Source organism: Phocoena sinus, chromosome 15, assembly GCF_008692025.1.
Source record: "Phocoena sinus isolate mPhoSin1 chromosome 15, mPhoSin1.pri, whole genome shotgun sequence".
Classification (NCBI taxonomy): Eukaryota; Metazoa; Chordata; class Mammalia; order Artiodactyla; family Phocoenidae; genus Phocoena; species Phocoena sinus.
This window is the reverse complement of record NC_045777.1, coordinates 86,474,898-86,493,587: the sequence shown is the minus strand read 5'-3', so window position 1 is coordinate 86,493,587 and position 18,690 is coordinate 86,474,898. Positions and strand designations below refer to the sequence as shown.

The 18,690-nt window shown below is 64.2% G+C and overlaps 1 protein-coding gene and 1 long non-coding RNA gene across 5 annotated transcripts in view; one reads left to right on the top strand and one right to left on the bottom strand.

Moving 5' to 3' along the window:
- The first annotated feature begins 3,245 nt into the window (after positions 1–3,245).
- LOC116739674 lies at positions 3,246–5,862 on the top strand. Of its 2 annotated transcripts, none has more exons than XR_004345673.1 (2): positions 3,246–3,425; positions 5,041–5,862. It is a non-coding gene; the product is annotated as an uncharacterized LOC116739674 (long non-coding RNA). The 2 variants fall into 2 exon arrangements; XR_004345672.1 differs by having other exon boundaries at positions 4,521–5,862.
- TTYH3 (tweety family member 3) overlaps positions 5,528–18,690 on the bottom strand; it is a 28,241-nt gene continuing 15,078 nt past the window's right edge. The window contains exons 2-15 of one of the 3 annotated variants that reach the window (XM_032604220.1): positions 18,392–18,561; positions 18,079–18,190; positions 17,716–17,936; positions 17,323–17,418; positions 17,086–17,158; positions 16,738–16,813; positions 15,665–15,720; positions 14,828–14,920; positions 14,058–14,150; positions 13,592–13,728; positions 11,817–11,990; positions 11,172–11,247; positions 10,393–10,491; positions 5,528–8,771 (exon numbers count right to left, since the gene is read on the bottom strand). In XM_032604220.1, the coding sequence (XP_032460111.1) occupies positions 10,423–10,491; positions 11,172–11,247; positions 11,817–11,990; positions 13,592–13,728; positions 14,058–14,150; positions 14,828–14,920; positions 15,665–15,720; positions 16,738–16,813; positions 17,086–17,158; positions 17,323–17,418; positions 17,716–17,936; positions 18,079–18,190; positions 18,392–18,561 (1,446 nt within the window). In that variant the 3' untranslated portion in view covers positions 5,528–8,771; positions 10,393–10,422. The remainder of the gene's footprint in view (positions 8,772–10,392; positions 10,492–11,171; positions 11,248–11,816; positions 11,991–13,591; positions 13,729–14,057; positions 14,151–14,827; positions 14,921–15,664; positions 15,721–16,737; positions 16,814–17,085; positions 17,159–17,322; positions 17,419–17,715; positions 17,937–18,078; positions 18,191–18,391; positions 18,562–18,690) is intronic. The other 2 variants (XM_032604219.1, XM_032604221.1) reach the window with 2 other exon arrangements.

Below are 18,690 nucleotides of genomic sequence, written 5' to 3'. Positions count from 1 at the left end.
TCCTGGTCTCAGCTGGAACTTGGGCCTGAGCTGCAGGTTCATGGAAGCTGCACCAGGGGGGCTGGGGGCTTGTTTGCACACGTGTGGGGGAGGTGTGTAGAGACCTCCAAGCCAGCTATTGTGGGAAGGGAACTTGGGATCTAAATAGCAACTTCCAGGTACCTGAGAGGCATGCCCAGCCCAGGGCACCCTCGGACATAGGGGAGACCTCTGTGGATGTACAGGTCTCACTCCGACAAGCAACTCTAAGACTGTAGCCCTGATCTGTGCTGGCCTGCCCCTGGACAGCTGCCAGAGGGTCCAGCCCTCCCTTCAGGAGGACAGGGGCTGGCTGTGGCTTGACCTCCTTACCCAGCTTCATCTCTGTCACAAGCCCATAGAGGCTACATTCTTGCCCCATTTTGCAGATGGGGAAACTGAGGCTCGGAGCAGGTGATGTGATGTCCAAGGTCAGGCAGCCGGGCTGGTGAAGAGCTCAAACTCTGAGATCAGGCTGACCTTGGATCCTGGCCTCACCCCCCCCACCCCATGCTGTTGACCCTGGACGGGTCCCAGGAGCCTGTTGACCCTGGACGGGTCTCTGCCCTGTTTTCTACAGAAAGCAGCTCCTCTGGCCCTTCCTCAAATCAAGGCTTTGTGATGGCAGGAGCCGGGAGGGGCTGCTCTGGCCTCAGCTGGGGAATCCCCTCCTCCCACGCTCCCAGGCAGCCTGGGGCGGCCCTCAGTTCCTCTTCCTCACACTGAGCCTGGACACACACACCCTCCCCCTGCACCTCCCCCTCCCCTCCTCCCCCTCCCCCCTCCCAGCCTCCAGCTGCCCCAGCCCCACCCCCGTGGGTACTTGCTAGGACCTGGGGCTCCTTGTTCCCTATGACCTCCTCGCTCCCCACTGCTCCACGCTTAGCCCTGTCCACACATCAGAAAGCAGACAGAGTGGTTTGAAGAGCGCCTCACTTCCCACCCCTGAGCTGGGGGCAGAATGCCAGCCCCTCCCGGTCCAGTCACATACTCAGCGCCCCCAACAGGCTGGAGAGGACCCCTTCCTCACAGCCCTTGCTGGTGCCTGCCCTGTCCTGGGGAGCAACTGGCCAGGGCCTGACCCCAGCTGGACCTTGCATGGCCCTGAGTCAGCAGCACGGTTTCCAGAGCAGCTGCCCTGGGGGTGTGGCAGTGACTGGGACAGTGGGAGGGAGAGAGGGCCCCTCACCATCACACTGACCCCTGTCTGCGGGACACCCCCAGACTCCCCTCAGCACCCACTGTGTGCCAGGCTGGGTGGGGGCATGGCAGGGGAGAGGGGCTCACAGCAGCACTGCTGCCACCTGTGAGCAGAGGCCATGGGCCTCCTTCCTGCCAGCGTGAGTCACAGGAGCCTTTGCCCTGGCAGCGTGTGGAGCCCGGGCCCCAGTGCCCCTCCTCCTGCAGCTGGCATCGCCTCTGCACAGAGCTGGCGGGACCCCGGGGCAGGTGGAGTCTGCATCAGAGTTGGGGCCATCGGTAGGTCACAGTTAGTCCAAGCTGTCCCCGCATGGGTTGGGGGCACCGAGCAGGGGGACAGCAGAGCAGAGGAGCCCAGTGTTGGGGGGCAAGCCCCGCCCCTCCCGGAGCCTCGACCTCCACCTGAGAAAGGGGGATCAATGTAAGCGGCGCTGAGTCCCCGGTGCTCTGGGCCTGCAGGGGTCACAGAGGGCCACAGACTAGCGGCACCTCGGCCCTTTCCTCTTACACAAGAAGCTGAGGGAGGAGGGAAGTTCTCCCTCCTCAGAAGGGGAAGCAGGTCCAGGAGGCCTTATAGGAACCGGGCAGCCTGACGTCTTCCATCCGCCGCCCTCAGGGGTGTGCAGGGGGTGCTCTCCCCCCGCCCCAAGATGAGTCACGGAGCAGAAGAGGTGACCTCCCTTCTGCAGGCACGACTGGGGGCAGCCATGCCTCATTCTCTGGTGGCGTCAGCGCCCCTCAACCACACGCCGGGCTAGTGGCTGGTTGGGGAGGGTCCTGGCTGGCTTGAGGGGCTCCATATCCCCCACTCTGGCCCTCCCAAACCGCCCATCACTTGTGGGCTTTCAAAAATAAAAAGTAAAAGCGCAACCACTGGGGCTGCTGGGTGCCCCTCCCCCCCGCCCCCCAGCTACCCTGCTGCCCGCGGGTGAGTGCCGGGGTAGCTGGCCAGAGCAGAGGCTGAGCCAGGTCTTGGAGGGGCTGAGAAGGGTGCCAGGGTGGGGCCCCTCCCTGCTCAGTTTAAACGAACTTCCCTTCAGCTGGGCCATCACAGCCAACTTCCCCCGAAGAGGCACATCTGAGCTGGAGTGGGAAGCAGAGTGGGGAGAGGAAGATGTTCCAGGTCTTGGCACAACCTGGGCAAAGGTGCAGAGGTGGGACTTGTCAGCATGCCTGGGGGGCTGGGAGACAGGACGGCCTACAGACTTGGGTCTCCACGACCCTCCTCCACCTGTTGCAACCACTGTGGAGCTTTCCATAGGCTCCATCCATGGTTCGAGAGGCCTGACCTGCTGGAGGCTTCAGCCAGTCCTGCCCTCTCTGGGTCTGGGGTCAGAGCAGAAGTGGTGCGGGGGAAAACCAGTGCCAGCCTCATCTTTTCGTCTGCCAGACCAACTGGCCGGTCCTGCTGCCACCTCAGGCCCAACTTTGCCAAATGTTCTTGGAGGTGACCCCTTCCCCAAGTCCTTTCTGAGCCTAGGGCTGGGCACACAGAAGGCACTTAAGTGGTCCAGCGCTAGGAGGGGCCCAGGGGGCTCCTCGTCTTGGCCCCTGGAGGTTGCTGAATTTGGGGGCTCAGAGCTGTGGCTGCTTCCCTCCTCATATGCCCCCTACTGCCCCTGCCCAGGCCTCAGGGGCCCACCCCCCCCATGTATAACCCACCATAGTCTTTGGGCACCGCCTGGTGGCCAGAGCTGGTGGTTCCTCTCCCAGCCTGAATCCACCTTTCCCGGGACCCTGACACGGATCTAGGGGTGCAGCCCCCGAGTGACAGGGAGCGGGGGAGACCGTCTCTGCAGCCCCTTGCTTGCTCTAAAAAGTTCACATCATGAATCTTTGGTTATTACCAATAGTTGGTATATTACCAATATTTTGGTAATATTGGTTATTATTTGGTAATATTTGGTTGTTATTATCAATATTTTGTTGGTGCGGTATGTGTGATGTCAAGAGGCAGGCTTGAGCTGGATGCTGCAGGCCACCCCAGGCCACCCATGTCACTGTCCTGTCCCCTGGCTCTGATGCAGGGCTGGCCACATCTCCTCCCGGCTCATCCCAGTGAAATCCCCAGATCCTTGCCAAGTGATCGCTCACTTCCTGTTTGAACGTGGTAGTCACAGCTGAGCCCCAGGTCAGCAGCCGGCGGTCACTGGGAACTTGCTGGGAACGCAGATTCCTGGGCTGCCCCAGCCCATCTAGGACTCCAGGTGGGTCTTCCAACAGGGTCCGTCCGGCCCTGCCCGTAGCCTCTCGTCCTCTGCGGACTGAGCGCCCCCTGCCGGGCATCTGCCCTCCTCACACCTCACTCCTGGAGATGCTCCGGCGGCCACTTGCAGACCCTTCTCCCCGGCCCCCTGCCCCCTCCCCCAACAGGATCACAACATCTGCTGCCCCTCCCCCCTCGTCCTGGGGGCCACTTTCTCCCACACTGCTCCTGGTGACTTGGTGTCAGTGACCCTTCCCACACCCTTGGCATCCCCTCAACCTGCCCCCCTACAACCTGCCCCGCCCCCGCCTTGGTTGCCCCTCCACAGTCACTCCTCACACTTTGCCTACCCCATGGCATCCCACTCTGCCTCCACCTCCTATCTTTCCAGCTCACTCCCTCCGATTTCCTGACCCCCACTGGACCCCAGATCCCTCACCCCTCAAGGGCTTGTCCTCCCCTGGCTGAAATCCCAGGGTCCAGTCATGCCCTTGAAGTCGCCTTCACCTCCCTTGGCCTCTCTCGCTTCCACATCTTCTCTTGGCCAAGCCCGTAGTCTCTGACCTGTTGCATCCGGCCCTCTTCCTGCTCACTACCCACACCTGGGTGGCTGGAGGGACTGCCTTCCCACCTGGTGAGTCTCGCCTGAGTTCCAGACCAAGTGCCTCAGGGGCCCTTGGGGAGGCCCACTGCCCCTGCCCCTGGCTCTCCCATGGCACCCCGCTTCCTCTCCAGCCTCCTCTCTACTTCATAAGACCTTCTGCCACCCCAGCCCCAAGCCGCACATATGCTCTCATCACCGGGCCAGCAGGAGGGACCGCAGTCCTGTTTATGGCTGGCCCCTCCACTGTGACCTAGGTCCCAGCCCCTCCTGGTGATTCAGGAACATCACTCCCCCAACGAACTCTTCGTCTTCCCTGCTGCAGCCATTTTCTCTGCTTACGGGACCATTACCATCAGCCTTCACAGCATGCTGTTATTTCCCCACATTAAACACACACACACACACACACACACACACACACACACACACACACACACACACTTCTCTGGGCCACGCCCCCTCCAGCTATAGCACGATTTTTCTGCTTGGCAGCTAAACCTAAGACGAGAGACAATTCATGCTGTCCCCACATGGCACCGCAGAAGCATGGAGCCCCAGATGCCTCCACTCCTGGGTGCTTAGCATCCCCCCATCAGAGCCTATGTATCCTGGGCCCCCTTCCCCAGAAGCCAAGTCAAAAACGGAAACCACTGGACCAGGCTGCTGGTGTGTGCTGGAGGCAGAAGCTCCGCCCTGTGCCCCCGCCAACCCAGGCACTCGTAGCGCCGAGAGCCAGGAACCTCGGCGCCAGCAATGCCACGGGAGCCTGGTGTCTTCCACCGGGCCTCGCAGCTCCCTCGCCCACCTGTGCACCTGGCATGCAAGACAAACACTCTCCTGGGCAAACGTGCCTCCCCCCATTCCACGGGTCCTAAGGGTCTCCCTGCGAGGTGGGCGGTGTGTCTCCTGCCACCCAGGGTGATGTGCTGGGTTATGTGGCCTCCGACGACACGGCGCCTTCCCCAGCCCGCTTCTCAAATGAGAACAATAATGATCCTTCCTACCTCGGCAGGCGGCGGTCGAGTTGCTGCTCAGACCACTGGTAAGGACTCCAGCGAGGCCAGTGGGCAGCGAGGCGCCCGGGGAAGCACTGGGAACCCCGCCTGGGGTTACAGTGGGGACTCAGGAGATGCTCCTCCTGGAGACACACCATCCTCCCATTTGGCCTCTCCGACCCGCTCCAACAGCCCTGCCCAGGGCCAGGTCTGTCACCTGTCCTGCTGGCCAGAGACGGGGCCCTCATCACAGCAATCCGCGGCTCCTCAGGCCCCTCCAGCGCAAGCCCAGATTGCAAATGAGGCTTTCAAGCCGTCGAGACCACCGCTCCCAGCGCCAGCCGCTCCGCACACCTGACGCCCCGCCCCGCCCCGCCCCGTCAGGCCCCCTCTCCCGCGAGACCCCGCCCATCAGGGTCTCCCAGGCTCTAGTGGCTCCCGGCACGTGGCCGCCCTGCCCACAGACTTGGGCGGGAGCCAAAACAACTCAGGGAAAGAGGCCTGTTTTTTAAAATTTGTTTATTTTAAAACATGAAACCCAAGCTGAATAGAAACCACAGAAATTACATTGACGAGATTTTTAGTATTTGCCAAGAAAAATAAAGCCCCCAGAGAAATAAAAATCAAACCCCAAACCCAGTTAAAAAAACAAAAACAAAAAAACCCAGAAACACAGCGACAGCAACATACAGCCATGGCCCTACGGAAGTTGGAGAATGCCAAGCGGTTCAGGCCTCAGTTCCCCGCTCGGGACGCTAAATCACCTTGTGGGTGGGATGCAAGGGCCAGGAGAGAAACCTGGGAGGGGGAGTCTTAACAAAATTACTTCGAGAGATATATGTAACAAGTATAAAGTGGTGCGGTACACAACCATTATGGTTAAAAAAAAAAAGCCCGCCCAAGAGGCCCTGGTCCCCGCTCGTACCCCCATGTAGGGCTGTCACCCCCGCACCCCTCCCGGCCTGGGCGGGGGTCCTGGGGTAGGGAGGGAATGGAGCTTGGACTGGGATTGCATAGTGAGATGGGGTGGGCGAGGAGGGGTATATAGGATCAGGGCTTCCGATCAGGCCCTACCACACCAGGCCAGGGGAGCTGGGGGAAGCGTGCGCCTGCACAAGGAGCCCCATCGCCGAGCGACCGGACTGGATGGAACCCCTCCTGCCCGCCTAGCCCGTCAGGGGCCTCGGGGCGTCTCCCTCCCATCCACGTGGTAGAGGACCACTGCCCAAGATGCTGCAGGGCCTGCCAGGGGCAAGAACCACAGGTGCAGGGGTGGGAGCGGATGAGGGTAAGTCACCGGGACGGGACGGGTTAGGAAACGGCCTGAAAACTTAAAACGGCAAAAAGAAAACCAAGGGCGAGATGCGCTCCCCCTCCAGGACCGAGGCTTGGTCTTGCACCCCTTTTAACCTCCCCCGTTTTCCTTTCTTCCGCCTCAGTGAGCAGAAGGAACTGGGCGGAGTCACAGATGGGCGGGCAGACACGCACACGACGCACGCACGGAAGGGCTCCGAGCGGCGCAGGTGCCCGGCGCCCGGCTCTCACGCTACGTACATTCACATTTCGGCCTCGCGGGCCGGGCGGCCGTTTGTGCTTCCGAGCGGCGCCGCAGGCAGCACAGCCCGACGCCTCCCCTCTGATCCGAGGCCGCGCAGGAATGCTCCGCCCAGGCGGTGGGGCCCAGAAAAACTTGTCGGTTGGGCTGTGGTACCGCCATATATGTATATGTGTGTGTGTGTGTGTGTGTATGTGTGTGTGTGTGTGTGTGTGTGTGTGTGTGTGTGTGTGTGTACAGTGGGGGGCCTGGAGCACAAGGTGCCTTTCAGTGAGGTTTGGCCGTGTGCAAAGGCTCAGATGCGAGGCTGCGGGCCCTTAGGCCCACCTGGAGCACCCCCGTGTTTGCCTACTCACTCCCCCAACCCCGTCCAGGGCAGAGGCTGCCCCAGGAGCGGGGGAGATGTGACCTAGTCCCAGGCCCACCCATGCTTTTGGTCCCAGATACCAGCACAAAGAAGGGATCACAGAGGAAGGTGGCCTCTTCCAGGCCACCCTGGGGAAGGGGTGCCCTGCCGCTCTGGGAGAAAGAGCCCCCCATGTCTGTAAACTGCCGGGCCAGCTGCTATCTGCCCCGGCCTGGGCCCTCGTGTGGCTGCCAAGTGGCTCTCTGCTGCCCCTGGACTGACACAGGGCAGAGGCTGCACCTGGCCTCTCTTGCTTCAGGCTGGCTGGGCAGGGCTGGGACTGGCAGGGGACTTTCCAACTTGATTTGGGGGTAGCACCCCCACCTGCGGCAGGAAACACAGCAAACATTGTACACTAAGCCAAAAGCACCTTAGGGAAGCCTTGTTCCCGCTTCACAGGTAGGGAGACTGAGGCCACAGGGACCTCAGTCCTACAGCCCAAGGGACATTCATTCCTGAGGACACGGTCCCCTGGCGCAGCACCTGCCCAGGGAGGGGTCTCCAGGCCCTTGGGCTGCCTCTCGGTCTTCGACACCCCCCAGCAGCACCACGAGAAGAAACACCTTCTCCAGCCCGACTCCCAGCTGGCTATCCTGGGACTCAACTCCGGCCTGGACTCGGCGTCACACTGGCGGGCTTTGGGTTGGCCAGGGGTGCTTTCTCTCGGAGGCTGGAGTGAGGTCAGTGGTTAGTCCCAAGAGGGGCGGCAGGGGCCAAGGGCACATTCACAGCCAGCTCGGGTCCAGCCCCCCAGCCGGCTCTGGGACACTGTGCCTGTCCTGGATGGAAAGGGAACCGAAAAGGGGGTGCCACTCGGCCCGCCACCCCGCCTGCCCTAGAGATGACAAATGTGGTTAGTGCAAGAAATGAACCGGATGAAGCTGTCAAGCCTCTGGGGTGGGGGAGGGGTCTTGGCACCAAGAGGGCGGCCAGCACTCGATGAGCAGCCTGGGCTCCGCACGGCACCTGCTGTCTCCTGCCGCCGGGGAGGGCTGGGTGCCACAGGCGGGGTGGGTGCTGAGGGAGAGAGCGCTGTTGGGAGGGAAGCAGAGAAAGTGGGGACCCGATGCAGAGCCTGGGGTGTGGGGGGCGAGGGAAGGAAGGAGTCATAGATGCCACAGAGGCACGTGAAGGCGCCACAAGAGGGTCTCCGCGCGTGGGAGACAAGCAGGCCGTGGGTCCACACGGCCGTCCCTCCAGATGCCCAGCGCACGGGGAGCACCGCGCGGCCTATGAACTAAGAGGTGAGGCACAGAAACATTGAAGGAGCAGAGAAGCATCAGAGCTGTGGGAGGGATGGGGTGGGGCAGCTGCCAGGCCAGGAGACGGCAGGGGTCCGCAGGGACAGCACCAGCACGACACATCTGGCCCAGCGCAGGGCTCTGCAAATCCCCGAATCCTCGGAGGCAGAGGGGCACGGGGCTGGGGGCCAGGAGGGCCCGGGCGTCGCTGGCAGCACCCCCAGGTGTCCAGGCGTGTGAGCCAAGGAGAGGGTGCGGGCCCAGAGCCCCTGCGTCGCCACCAGCAGGAGCCCTCCGGGCATCTCCACGCCCCTGCAGGAAGGGGAGGAGGGGGCGAGTGGCCACAGCGCGCCGGCAGCAGGCCCGGGGTGGGTGCGGAGGGTATGGCAGGCAGCCGCGGGCGTAAGCAGCCAGGCCGGCCCGGGGAGGAGTGGGGCGATTGGCACGTGGGGCGGGTGGCTGTCGGGCGGTCTAGTGCCCGCTGCTGCTGGAGTTGGGGCGAGGCTGGCTTGTGGCGAGGTACTTGGCTCTCATGCTGGAAGTGTACTGCAGGGAGACAAGGGGAGGGGGCAGGTGGTCAGCGGGCACTGGGCACAGCCGGGCAGGGCCTCCATGGGGTGTGCCGGAGCACCCCGGGGTGGGATGGGGCAGGACCACGTGGCGGCACAGCTGACAGAGCCCTGGGAGAAGGGGCTCTGGGAGGGGCCCGCTGGTCCAGGGCCTGGACTCCTGAGCCCTGGCCGGGGCTGGGGGCAGTGACAGCCCCGGGGGGCAGAGGTCTGGCCACCCACTCCCCAGGCTCCGGACGGGGACCAGCGTCCTCTCCCAGCGAGATGAGCACAGCAGCCCCTGCTCCCGACTTGGGCGTGTGGCATCAGGCCAGGCAGCACTCTGCCCCGGCAAGAACCAGAGCTTGGAGGCTCCCCACTGCACCCAGCACGGGCCCTCCTCCCCCTGCGGGATCCTGGCCGGGCGGCCAGGAGGAGTGTGTGGGCTCAGGCTGTGCCCAAGGGCCCAGAGTGGCGGACACCACAGGTCACAGGGGTGAGAGGCCTCCACAGCGGCTCTGCCCCGTCACCCCAGGGGAGGACCCCGAAGCCACCAAGGCCCCTCAGGCTGGGGTGATGCTGCCACCCATTCAGATGGGAACCAAACTGGGGGTTCCTTGTGGGTCACGGACGCAGGGACAAAGGCAGCTGGGGCGGGGACAGCCAGCACATCTCGGCCACTCTTGTCCAACCTGAAGCATGAAGGCCTCACTCGATACACATGCATGTGCACGTGTGCTCACAACGAACACACGTGGAAGAGACGTGTGCTAAAACCAAGCAGTGTGCAAGGGGCCACACGCCCGTCTGGGGGACAAAAGCCAAGGCACGTGCCGAGGTTGCCAGCGGGAAGGAGCCTGGCAGGCTGACCCTGCAGCCACAAGCCCCCAGCAATCCCTGGGGGCTCCGAACCCGAGGCCACACACTGCAGTGTGCGCATCAGGACAGACGATCTCCCCTGGGCCCGAGAGCCCTCCCGGGGCTCCCGGAAGGGGGAAGGCTGTGAGCGCCCGTCAGCGGCCACGAAGGCGAGCTGGGAGGAGGATGGGCGGGCACTGGGAGCCATGTCATTCCAGGGGCGTGCAGCACGGGCTGGGGGACGGTGGGCAGCAGCCCAGACCGCTGACGAACCCGAGCAGGCGCGCGGCGCCGTGTGAGGACCGCGGCGGCTTGTGTGCCCCTCTGCACGCAGCTGTGTGCACTTCCAGACACGTGGGGCGGCCCTTCGAGGGCCGGGCCTGCTGGCCGCACCCCAGGGTGCCAGGCACAGGCGTGCACGCGCACACGGGTTTGGGTGGCCGGCTCGCTGGGAGGTGACAGATGGGCAGGGGCCAGCTGCAGCTGGGCCAGGGACGAGGAGGGGGCTCTGTGCAGGGGCTCACTGCCCCTGATGCGAGGGTGACAGCCCAGGGCCAGGGTCTCTGTGGCTGGGCTAGGGGCCACAAAGCCCACCCACCTGCACTGCCGCAAGCTGGCCCCGTGGGCGCTGAGCCAAGACAGCGCTGGGACCTGTCTGATGAGCCAGCGCTGGCGATGGGCTAGCGGTGAGCAAAGGGTGTGAGGCACGGAGGTGTGGGTGCGCAGGCGGTGCAGGGCAGGGGACCCAGGTGGGCCAGTACCTGTCACTCAGGACACAGCCACCACAGCGGTCAGGCGCTGCTCATGGGCTTAAACTGCCAACCCGTGTGGCCGCCAGCGTCCAGGGCAGCCAGATAGCGCTAGGAGGGCCCGGGGTGGGAGTGCAGGAAAAAGAGAGAGAGAGGGCGGCCTCAACGCCAGGGTGAGGGCCGGCCCACAGCAGGCCTTGCGTGCAGACCAGAGTGCCGACAGGAGGGTGGGCCGAGCATGACACGGCCTGAGAACCCGCACAGCCTGGGCCAGGGCACCCCAGGCCTGCTCTGTGCCGCAGGGCGTGGCGGGGCCGCCCCACGCGCAGGCGGGTATTTCTGAAGCAAGGTGGCCCTCAGCCTCTCTAGCCCTGTTCCTTGAGGCCCACCACCTCCAGGAAGCCCTCCAGGGGCCCCGGCCTCTCTACAAGCTCCTTTCCCACCCTGTCCCCTTTCTGTGTCTCATTCCCAAGAGCAGAGGGGACACCAGGCACAGATGGAAGAGCCAGGAGACGAGACCTGGGTTGAGTCCAGGAAGTTGAGGAAGGAAAAGAAGAGGAAGCAGGGCTGGGGTGGGAAGAGATGCAAGGGCCCTCGCAGGAGCTTGTGAGCTCACCCAGCCCCGTCTACACAGGCCAGATGCCTGCCTGAGAGCCCTGGCTGGGACCCACACTCAGCCCTGGCACTGAAGGCTCGGGGCCGCGTGCAGGGCCTGCACTGCCTGTGAAGACCACAGCAGACACGAGGCGGCGGGGTGGGGCCCCTACCCACCCTCCGGCCCCAAGACTTACTGAAGGCGGCGGGGACTCGCGCCCGATGAGAGGGGTGTTCTCACAGCGGGGATTCTGGAAATTGGCATTCTGACTCCTAAGGTGAGAGGAAGGGGGGGCTGTGAGTGCCCACTGGCCATGGCAGTCCCAGCCCTGGGCCAACGGGGCCCGTCCTGGAGCTAGCAGGACTCCATGCATCTTCCCCACCACTCTGCATACTGCCTGCCAGCAAGGGCCTGGGGTCCCGGGAAGCCGGCACACAGTGAGGGGCTCCGAGCAGGCCCATGGTGGCCACCTGCCAGCCTCAGCCCGGCCCCGCCGGCTGCCTGCCCACCACGCGGCCAGGCCCAGGGCCCTTGGCAACGTCATTCCCTGCACGAGACGCAGACGCTCCATCTGACAGAGTGGCCTCCCCATGGCCTCCGCCCAGGCATGTGGGAGCAGCAGGCCAAGCCTACCCAGAGCCCGGACGGCCCCCGGGGAGGCCCCACCCCTCCCCACTGCAGCAGCTCAAGTCCCTGCTCCCTGCGGTGGGGCTGCATCCCCACTCCAAGCCACGGCAGCCGTGCATGCCAGCCACACTGAACCCCAGGCAGCCTATCCCAGGGCTCGGTTCTGCCGTCCCAACCTGGGCTGCCCCACCCGCTCCCAGCATGCCTCACTCACATATACTCGGTGACCGGGGCGTTGCTGACAGTGTGTGCTGCGGCCGGGATGCTGGTCTCGCTGCCATAGCTGCTGCCGCAGCTGTACAAGCTGGGCATGTGGACGCGGTAGAGGCTGTCGTGTGCCGGCCTCGGCCCTGGGGCGGCCTCCTCCCCCCCATCCTCATCAGGGCCCCTGCAGGGAGGGACCCAGCACAGCTTCAGGCCCTGGCGTGAGGCAGCCAGCCACAAGACCCACAGGGGCTCAGCTCTTGTGCAGACACAGCTGGTTCCAATCCTGGTTCTGTCACCTACCCACAACGGGACTGTGGGTAAGTGGCCCGGGGACACCGAGGAACCCGCACCTCAGCCTATGCACACGGACACCGACTGTCTATTAAAAAAAGGGGACAAGGCCCCTCCTGCGGGAGCACAGAGGGCCAGGTGCCTGCCGTCCCAGCCCGCCCCGAGAGGCCTGAGCCCAGTCCTCCAGACTCCGCCGCCCCCTGGCTCCCTGCCCGCCACTCCAGCCAGGCCGCTGCAGGGCGAGCCCAGGGAGCCGTGGGCCGGGCCTCTGGTGCTCCGGTGTGTGGGGCCTCACGTTCTGCCTGGTCTGGGTGGGACTTGGGACTGGGCTGCCTGGTGGTGAGGGTACAGGCCAGCCAGGCCTGGGCTCACGTCCCACCTCCCCACCACCGGCTGGGTGGCCTTGAGCAGAGGGTCCCTCCGCCGTGCCCTCGTAGTGAGACAAGTGGGGTCGCAGCAGCGACTGACCAAGTGCCAGTTCCCAGCCAAGCCCAGGGCCGAGCGCTTGCATGCAGTGGTTCATCTAGGGCTCACGTCACGCTAAGAGGTTGTACTCTTCTAACCCCCATCCTACAGGCAGGGAGACTGAGGCCCAGAGTGGTTAAGTGACTTGCCTATGGTCACCCAATGAGCAAGGGTACAGCTGGGATCTGAATCCAGGCCATGAGGTTCCAGGGGTGTGCTCTTAGCCACTCCCCTACAGCTGCCATCTTTACTACCGCCCCCATCACCACTCCCATGAGTACCACTGTCATCACCATTCTCACCATCTCCACCACCACCGTGACCAGCACCATCGTCACCGTGACCGCCACCGCCAGCACCAACACCATCCCAACAGAAAGTAGAGTAGAAATCCAGACGAAAGGAAGAGATCTGAGCTGGCCTGCTCGCCAAACGGGCTGGGCCACCAAGAGACAGCCACAGCCCAAATGGGAGACACACCACAGGGGCTCGAGGACGGCGGGCCTGGCATACCCATGTACCATTCAATCCAGTACTGACTGGGGAGACTGAGGCAGGGGCCACCAGGACCACTACTTCAAAGATAAAGACACAGTGGCCCATGGGAGGTAGCTGCCATCCTGGTCACCCAGCTGAGGGGGCCACGGAGGCCAGGGCCATGTGGGGCACTCCCTGCAGAAGCTCTGAGTCCCGCAGTCAGCTGGTCTCCCCCCTCAACAGCACTGCACACCTGCACCCAGGGGTGGGGGGACGGATGAGACATCCAGCCAGTCAGAAGTGGGGACAGCTGTGGGCACAGAGCCAGCAGCAGCAGGCAGGGGACCCCGGTTCTCCCTGCCTGCTCCGGACTCGAGTGTCGCCTGGACCGGGACCGCCTCTGGGCTGTTGCTACAGAGGCCCCGGGAGTGTCAAGAGGCGAGGAGGCCTTCCTGCCTGTCTCCTGGCTATGACATGGGGTGTCCAGAAGACACGGCCCCAGCTGCTGTGTGGCCTGGGGCAGGTTCCAGGACCTCCCTAGCCCCTCACCTCTTCTGCTGCCAGGTGTGTGGGACACTGCAGACGATGGAGCTGAACATGAGGGCTGTGACAAAGGAGAAGAGGGCCAGGTAGATGAGGCCCTCGACGCCATCGTAGCAGAAGCCTGTGAGGGCCTGCACGTAGTCCTGAGGGCAGGCGGGAATGGGGACGGGGACACAGAGAGAGAGACGGGGAAGCACAGGGTGAGGTGAAGTGTGCACAGGGAGCCCCCAGCAGCCTGCACTGCCCCCACTGGAGGCTGGGCAGAGGCCCTGTGACTGCTCCCCTCCCCCTCCCCCACGCTCCCCCTAGCTGCTCCTCTCCCCTGCCCCCCACCCCTCCTAGCTGCTCCCCTCCCCCTGCCCTCCCCTAGCCACTCCCCTTCCCCTTACTCCGCCCCTAGCTGCTCCCCACTGCTCCCTGCCGCTCCCCGTGCCTGCTCAGCCATGGGCCGGCTCTAGGAGACGGCTCTCACCAGGTGCAGGCTGCGGCAGTCCACCAAGGCGGTGAGGTGCTGCAGGTTCACCTCCGTGCCGTTCAGCGCCTCCTGGACACGGAGCAGGGGGTCCTGGAGGGCGTGGACCATGCCAGGTCAGCACAACGTTCCGGAAAGGGTCCTGAGCCAGCCGCAGGCCTCCCTCCACCCCACACCCTGCCGTCGAGACCCCCTTGACCCCCACAGTCCTGGCACAGGCCCTGAGGACCCTTGGCTTTGAGAAAGGGGGCCCCCCAAGTCTGTGCCCTGGTCTCAGGGGGCTGCTGAAGACGTGAGGGGGACAGTGAGATGGGACGCACAGCACCTGCCCACGCGGCCACCAGGGCAGGGCCTTCGTCGTAACGGGAGAAACAACAAACGCCCGCGTGTCCCTGACACGGGCCTGGTTCTTTTAAAAATCACGTTTTAAGGAACAGTTTAAGACAATGGAAGTTTTCAGAATATCTTAAGGGACAAAACACTGTCCAAGATACTCTGTGCAGAGTGAGGCTGGTCCTATAGTGTATGTGTGCATGCGTGTGAGTGTGTGTGTACGCACGCGCGTGTGAGTGTGTGTGTGTGTGTCTGCCCTGTAAAACCTACCAAAAATCCTCGGGGACGTGAGGGAAGGATGGCAGGTAGGAGAGAAGGCCAGACCCCCCAGCAGGGTCCTGCGGGAGGCAGCCTGAGCAGTGTCTGCACCCCACCTCCCTTTCGTGATGAGAAGAGGGATCCCACTGGCTCCACTGACCACACCCACAAGCCCTCACCTTGGTGGCCGGGTGCTCCCGCGGGACGGTCTTCAGGAGCTCAGCCACCACGTCCTGCATCTCCACCAGAGCCTTGTGGCTGCCCGACAGCTTCTGCTCCACAGAGAGGCCGGCTGATTCCAGCGGGGGTGGGGGCAGCCGTCTCTCCCTCCCCGAGGTCCCCACCCACACGCGGCGCAGGCCAGCTCCAGGGCCTTTGGCTTCTGCTGGCCCAAGGGGCGTCCAGCCTGTGAGGCCACGAGCTCATGGAGTGGGATGGCTGTGCCCGGCAGTCTGCTCTGTGGGCCTGTGGGACACCTTTTCTTGGCCCCCCAGATGACCACACACCCCAGAGGCCACACAGTGAAAATACAGCGTCTTTAGAGCAGATAAACAGTCCTGAGGACCCCAGAGGGCCGCACAGTTATGTGGAATGACAGGCAGTGGGCTACATGGCTTCCCTTCAAATTCCATCATGACAACATCCATCCGGTTATTCCACAGAGCAGGCACAGGACCCCTGCTTCCATGGGGCATCCCTGGGCTCCTCCCACACCTGCCAGACAATCGGCTTTGCCCTACAGAGATGGCTGGGGCAGCCTGAGAAATGAAAGGAGTCCCAGGGATTCGAGGGCATTAAGCAGGCCACCCCAAAAGGCTTGTGCTGAGGCTGTCAGGGTGGCAACCCCGGGGACAGTTAGCAATGTCAACGTGGCGTTCGCCCAACTGCCTCCCGACAGCTCCTGGGGCCCCAGGGGCCTGACGAGGTGTGAGAGTGGGCCTCGTGGTCTGTGGGCACCTGGGGGCAGGGGCCAGGGGACCAGGTGCTCTGCGGGGCCGGAGCAGCCGAGCTCTCACCTGCTGGAAGGGGTTGGCGGCACGGGGCGAGCAGGCCAGGTAGTACTGAAGGATGTCTGTGGAGAGAGGTCAGGGCGGCTGAGCCACTCCAGCCGTCCGCGTGTGCCTGTGTGTCTGCTTGTGATGTGTATCTACACGTGCGTGTCTGTGTGTGTGTATACGGGTGTCTCCACACCCGCGTGTGCACGCATCTATCTGCATGTGTACGGCTGTGTCTGCATGTCGTGTACGCAGGTGTATCTGTGAACACGTGTATGTCTGCACACGTGGGCGTCTATGCGCACGTCTGCATATGTTGTGTGCGCATTTACACGTGTGCACCTGTCTGTATCTGTGAGCGTGCAGGTGTGAGGGGGCACACGGTCTCCAGGGAGCCTGGGGCCAGGGCCCAGGCCCTTCTGCTCTGAGCCATGTCCCTGAAATGTGCACAGTTCTCTCTTGGGGGGCGGCCTCATATCTCCCCTCCCTGGGGAGCAGCAGACAGGGCACTGGGGGTGGGCAAGGAGTCAGAGGTCACCGGGGCGGGCATCTGCTCCCAGGCCAGTTGGGCAGAACAGTTCTTAGGCCAGAATGTCACCCCAAAAAGGGGGCACGAAGCCGGAGCGTGCAGGTGGCCTACTCATCCCCATTAAAACAGGTGTTGATTCAGCGTCCAACGTTCAGAGATGGGGATTCACTTATAATTCTGATTTTGAAAACCTAAGATTTTTCAAGCCCAGCCAGAGCTGGCAAAGAAGCCTTGGACCCCAACTGCCTAACATCTGCCCCCCACACCCCCGCCCTGTGCTCTCTGGTCTCTTCTTGGCGGCTCTCTGGGATCCAGTACACGATGCGGGCCAGGCGTAAGGTCCATCACGGCCCAGGGCAGCCTCCTCGCGCCGCACCCATACTTGGCTGCCAAGATCTGGGTTCCCACGGAACTTATGTCGGAAACATAAGAAAGCCCCACACTTGACTTTCGCCACCAGTCAACAGAGCCAGCGCAAGGCCTGACCCAGATGGCCTGTGGCCCTGCAGGCAGCAGCTGGCACTCACGTGTGGCTGGGACTGCTGGGACACAACTGCAGACTCACCCCCGCTCAGCACCGAGCGCTCCTCCACCATCCTGGTCACGTAGGTGTCGGGGTCCACGCAGAAGTCGCTGGAGCCCTGGGGTGGGTGCAGGCAAGGAGGATGGGATGACTGAGCTGGGAGTCCGCCCGCCCCAGACCCCTCAGCTCTCAGGGGTGGAGCCTGGTCCCCCAGGGTCTGCGTTTGGCTCAGGAAGGTGGCGTGAGTCTGTGGGCGGCAGGGACTGACAGGCCGTGCGCCCGTGACAGGCCCCCAGGGGAAGAGGGGAGGGGCGATGAGTGTGGCATCCCCCACCCCACCCCCCGTGCTCGGCCAGCAGACGGGGATCACCTGTCCTCTCCATCACCTACCACAGACACGGCCAGCTCCAAGCCCAGTGCGCCCCAGCTGATGATCAGGGCCAGGACCCCCAGCAGGCAGACCCTTGGGGCAAAGAGAGTCAGTCAGCACCCTCCAGGCCGGGGTGAGGGCTGCACCCCACGCCAGGCTGGACCCACAGACAGGAGGGTGGGACAGGGCTGACTCAGGGGACACGGTGCTGCAGGTGCCCCACCCCCTCCCCCTGCCCTGAGGGCCCACAGACTCACCCGACCAGGATCCCCTTGGAGCTGCGGATGAGGCCGACCAGTACCAGGAGGCAGATGGCCACGTCGAACAGCAGCAGGCCCAAGTAGCCCAGCCACCTGGGGGCACAGCGTACACGTGGGCCGGGCACGGGGGGCCCAATCCCAGGGCAGCAGAAAGGGGGTGCTGGGGCAGAGCCAGGCAAACAGCCCAGAGGAGCTTCCGCAGGCAGTTCTGGGATATGGAGACTGCCCTCACTCTTGTAACGTATGTCCCCATGGGGGACTCCTGCCACAGTGACCACCAGAGGCCCCAGCCCCTCGCCCCAAAAGACCTCAGGCACTGGGAGCTGGGCGCCGACTGGCCCATAGAGACTAGTGGGAACCGAGCGGGGCAGGAAGGAAAGAGGGCCGCACCTGTACCAGTCATAGAGGTCCACCTGCTCGGCCAGCGCCTCCAGAGACACGGCTGGGTTCCTCCAAAATGGGATGGCAGCCGTGTAGCCCAGCAGCGTTTCGAGCAGGCTCTGCAGCCGCTGGACCGCCCGCAGGGGCTCTGGCCGGGCGGCCAGCTGCCGCTCCAGGCTCTGCAGGCTGGGCTCCGCCGAGCGGTTCAGGGCAGCTGCGGTGTCCCACACCTGCGCCAGGTTCGGGGTGGCGTGAGCCGGGGCACGGGCCCGCTCCCACACACGCCCACGCCTCGCTCCCACACACTGGGGCACACGCGCACACACGCAGTTTAAGAGCAGGAAAAGAGGCCCCTCCCATGCGGCCACTCACGCGGTCCTGGACCCCCGCCACCGTGCGGTTGGCGTGGCGGAGCGAGTAGGTGGCCCGATGTATGCCGTCACTGGTCTCCCCATTGCCGTAGAACCCCACGGCGATACCGGCGCTGGGACAGGGCGGGGCCGCATGAGGGCACAGGCCCGGGAGCCCCGGCCCGCTCCGCCCCCAGCTTGCCCCGCCCCCGCCCCCGGCCGGCCCACCCGGCCCCTCTCCTCTCGGCCCAGTCACCCCTCTATCCTGCCCGCCCCCCCCCACTCTAGCCACGCCCCTCGCCGACCACGCCCCCCGGCCCGCCCCGCGCGCTCACCTGCAGACCAGAGTGGCGATGATGACGCACCAGGCGGTGCAGCAGCAGTCGGCGTCCAGGTGCTCCTCGCTCTTGCGCCGCCGGCAGCACAGCCAGAAGGAGTAGACGAGCAGGAAGAGGAGGTCCAGGGCGAGGCAGGCCAGCGCGGCCGCCCCCAGCAGCAGCAGCGCCTGAGGGAGGTTGGGAAGTGGTGCTGGAGGTGTGGACCCCCGCCCTGGCTCTGCACCCAACTGCAGTACCAGCGAATTCCACCTGCGCCTGGGCCACGGGACCGGCGCGCTCTCCCACTGAACCCTCCC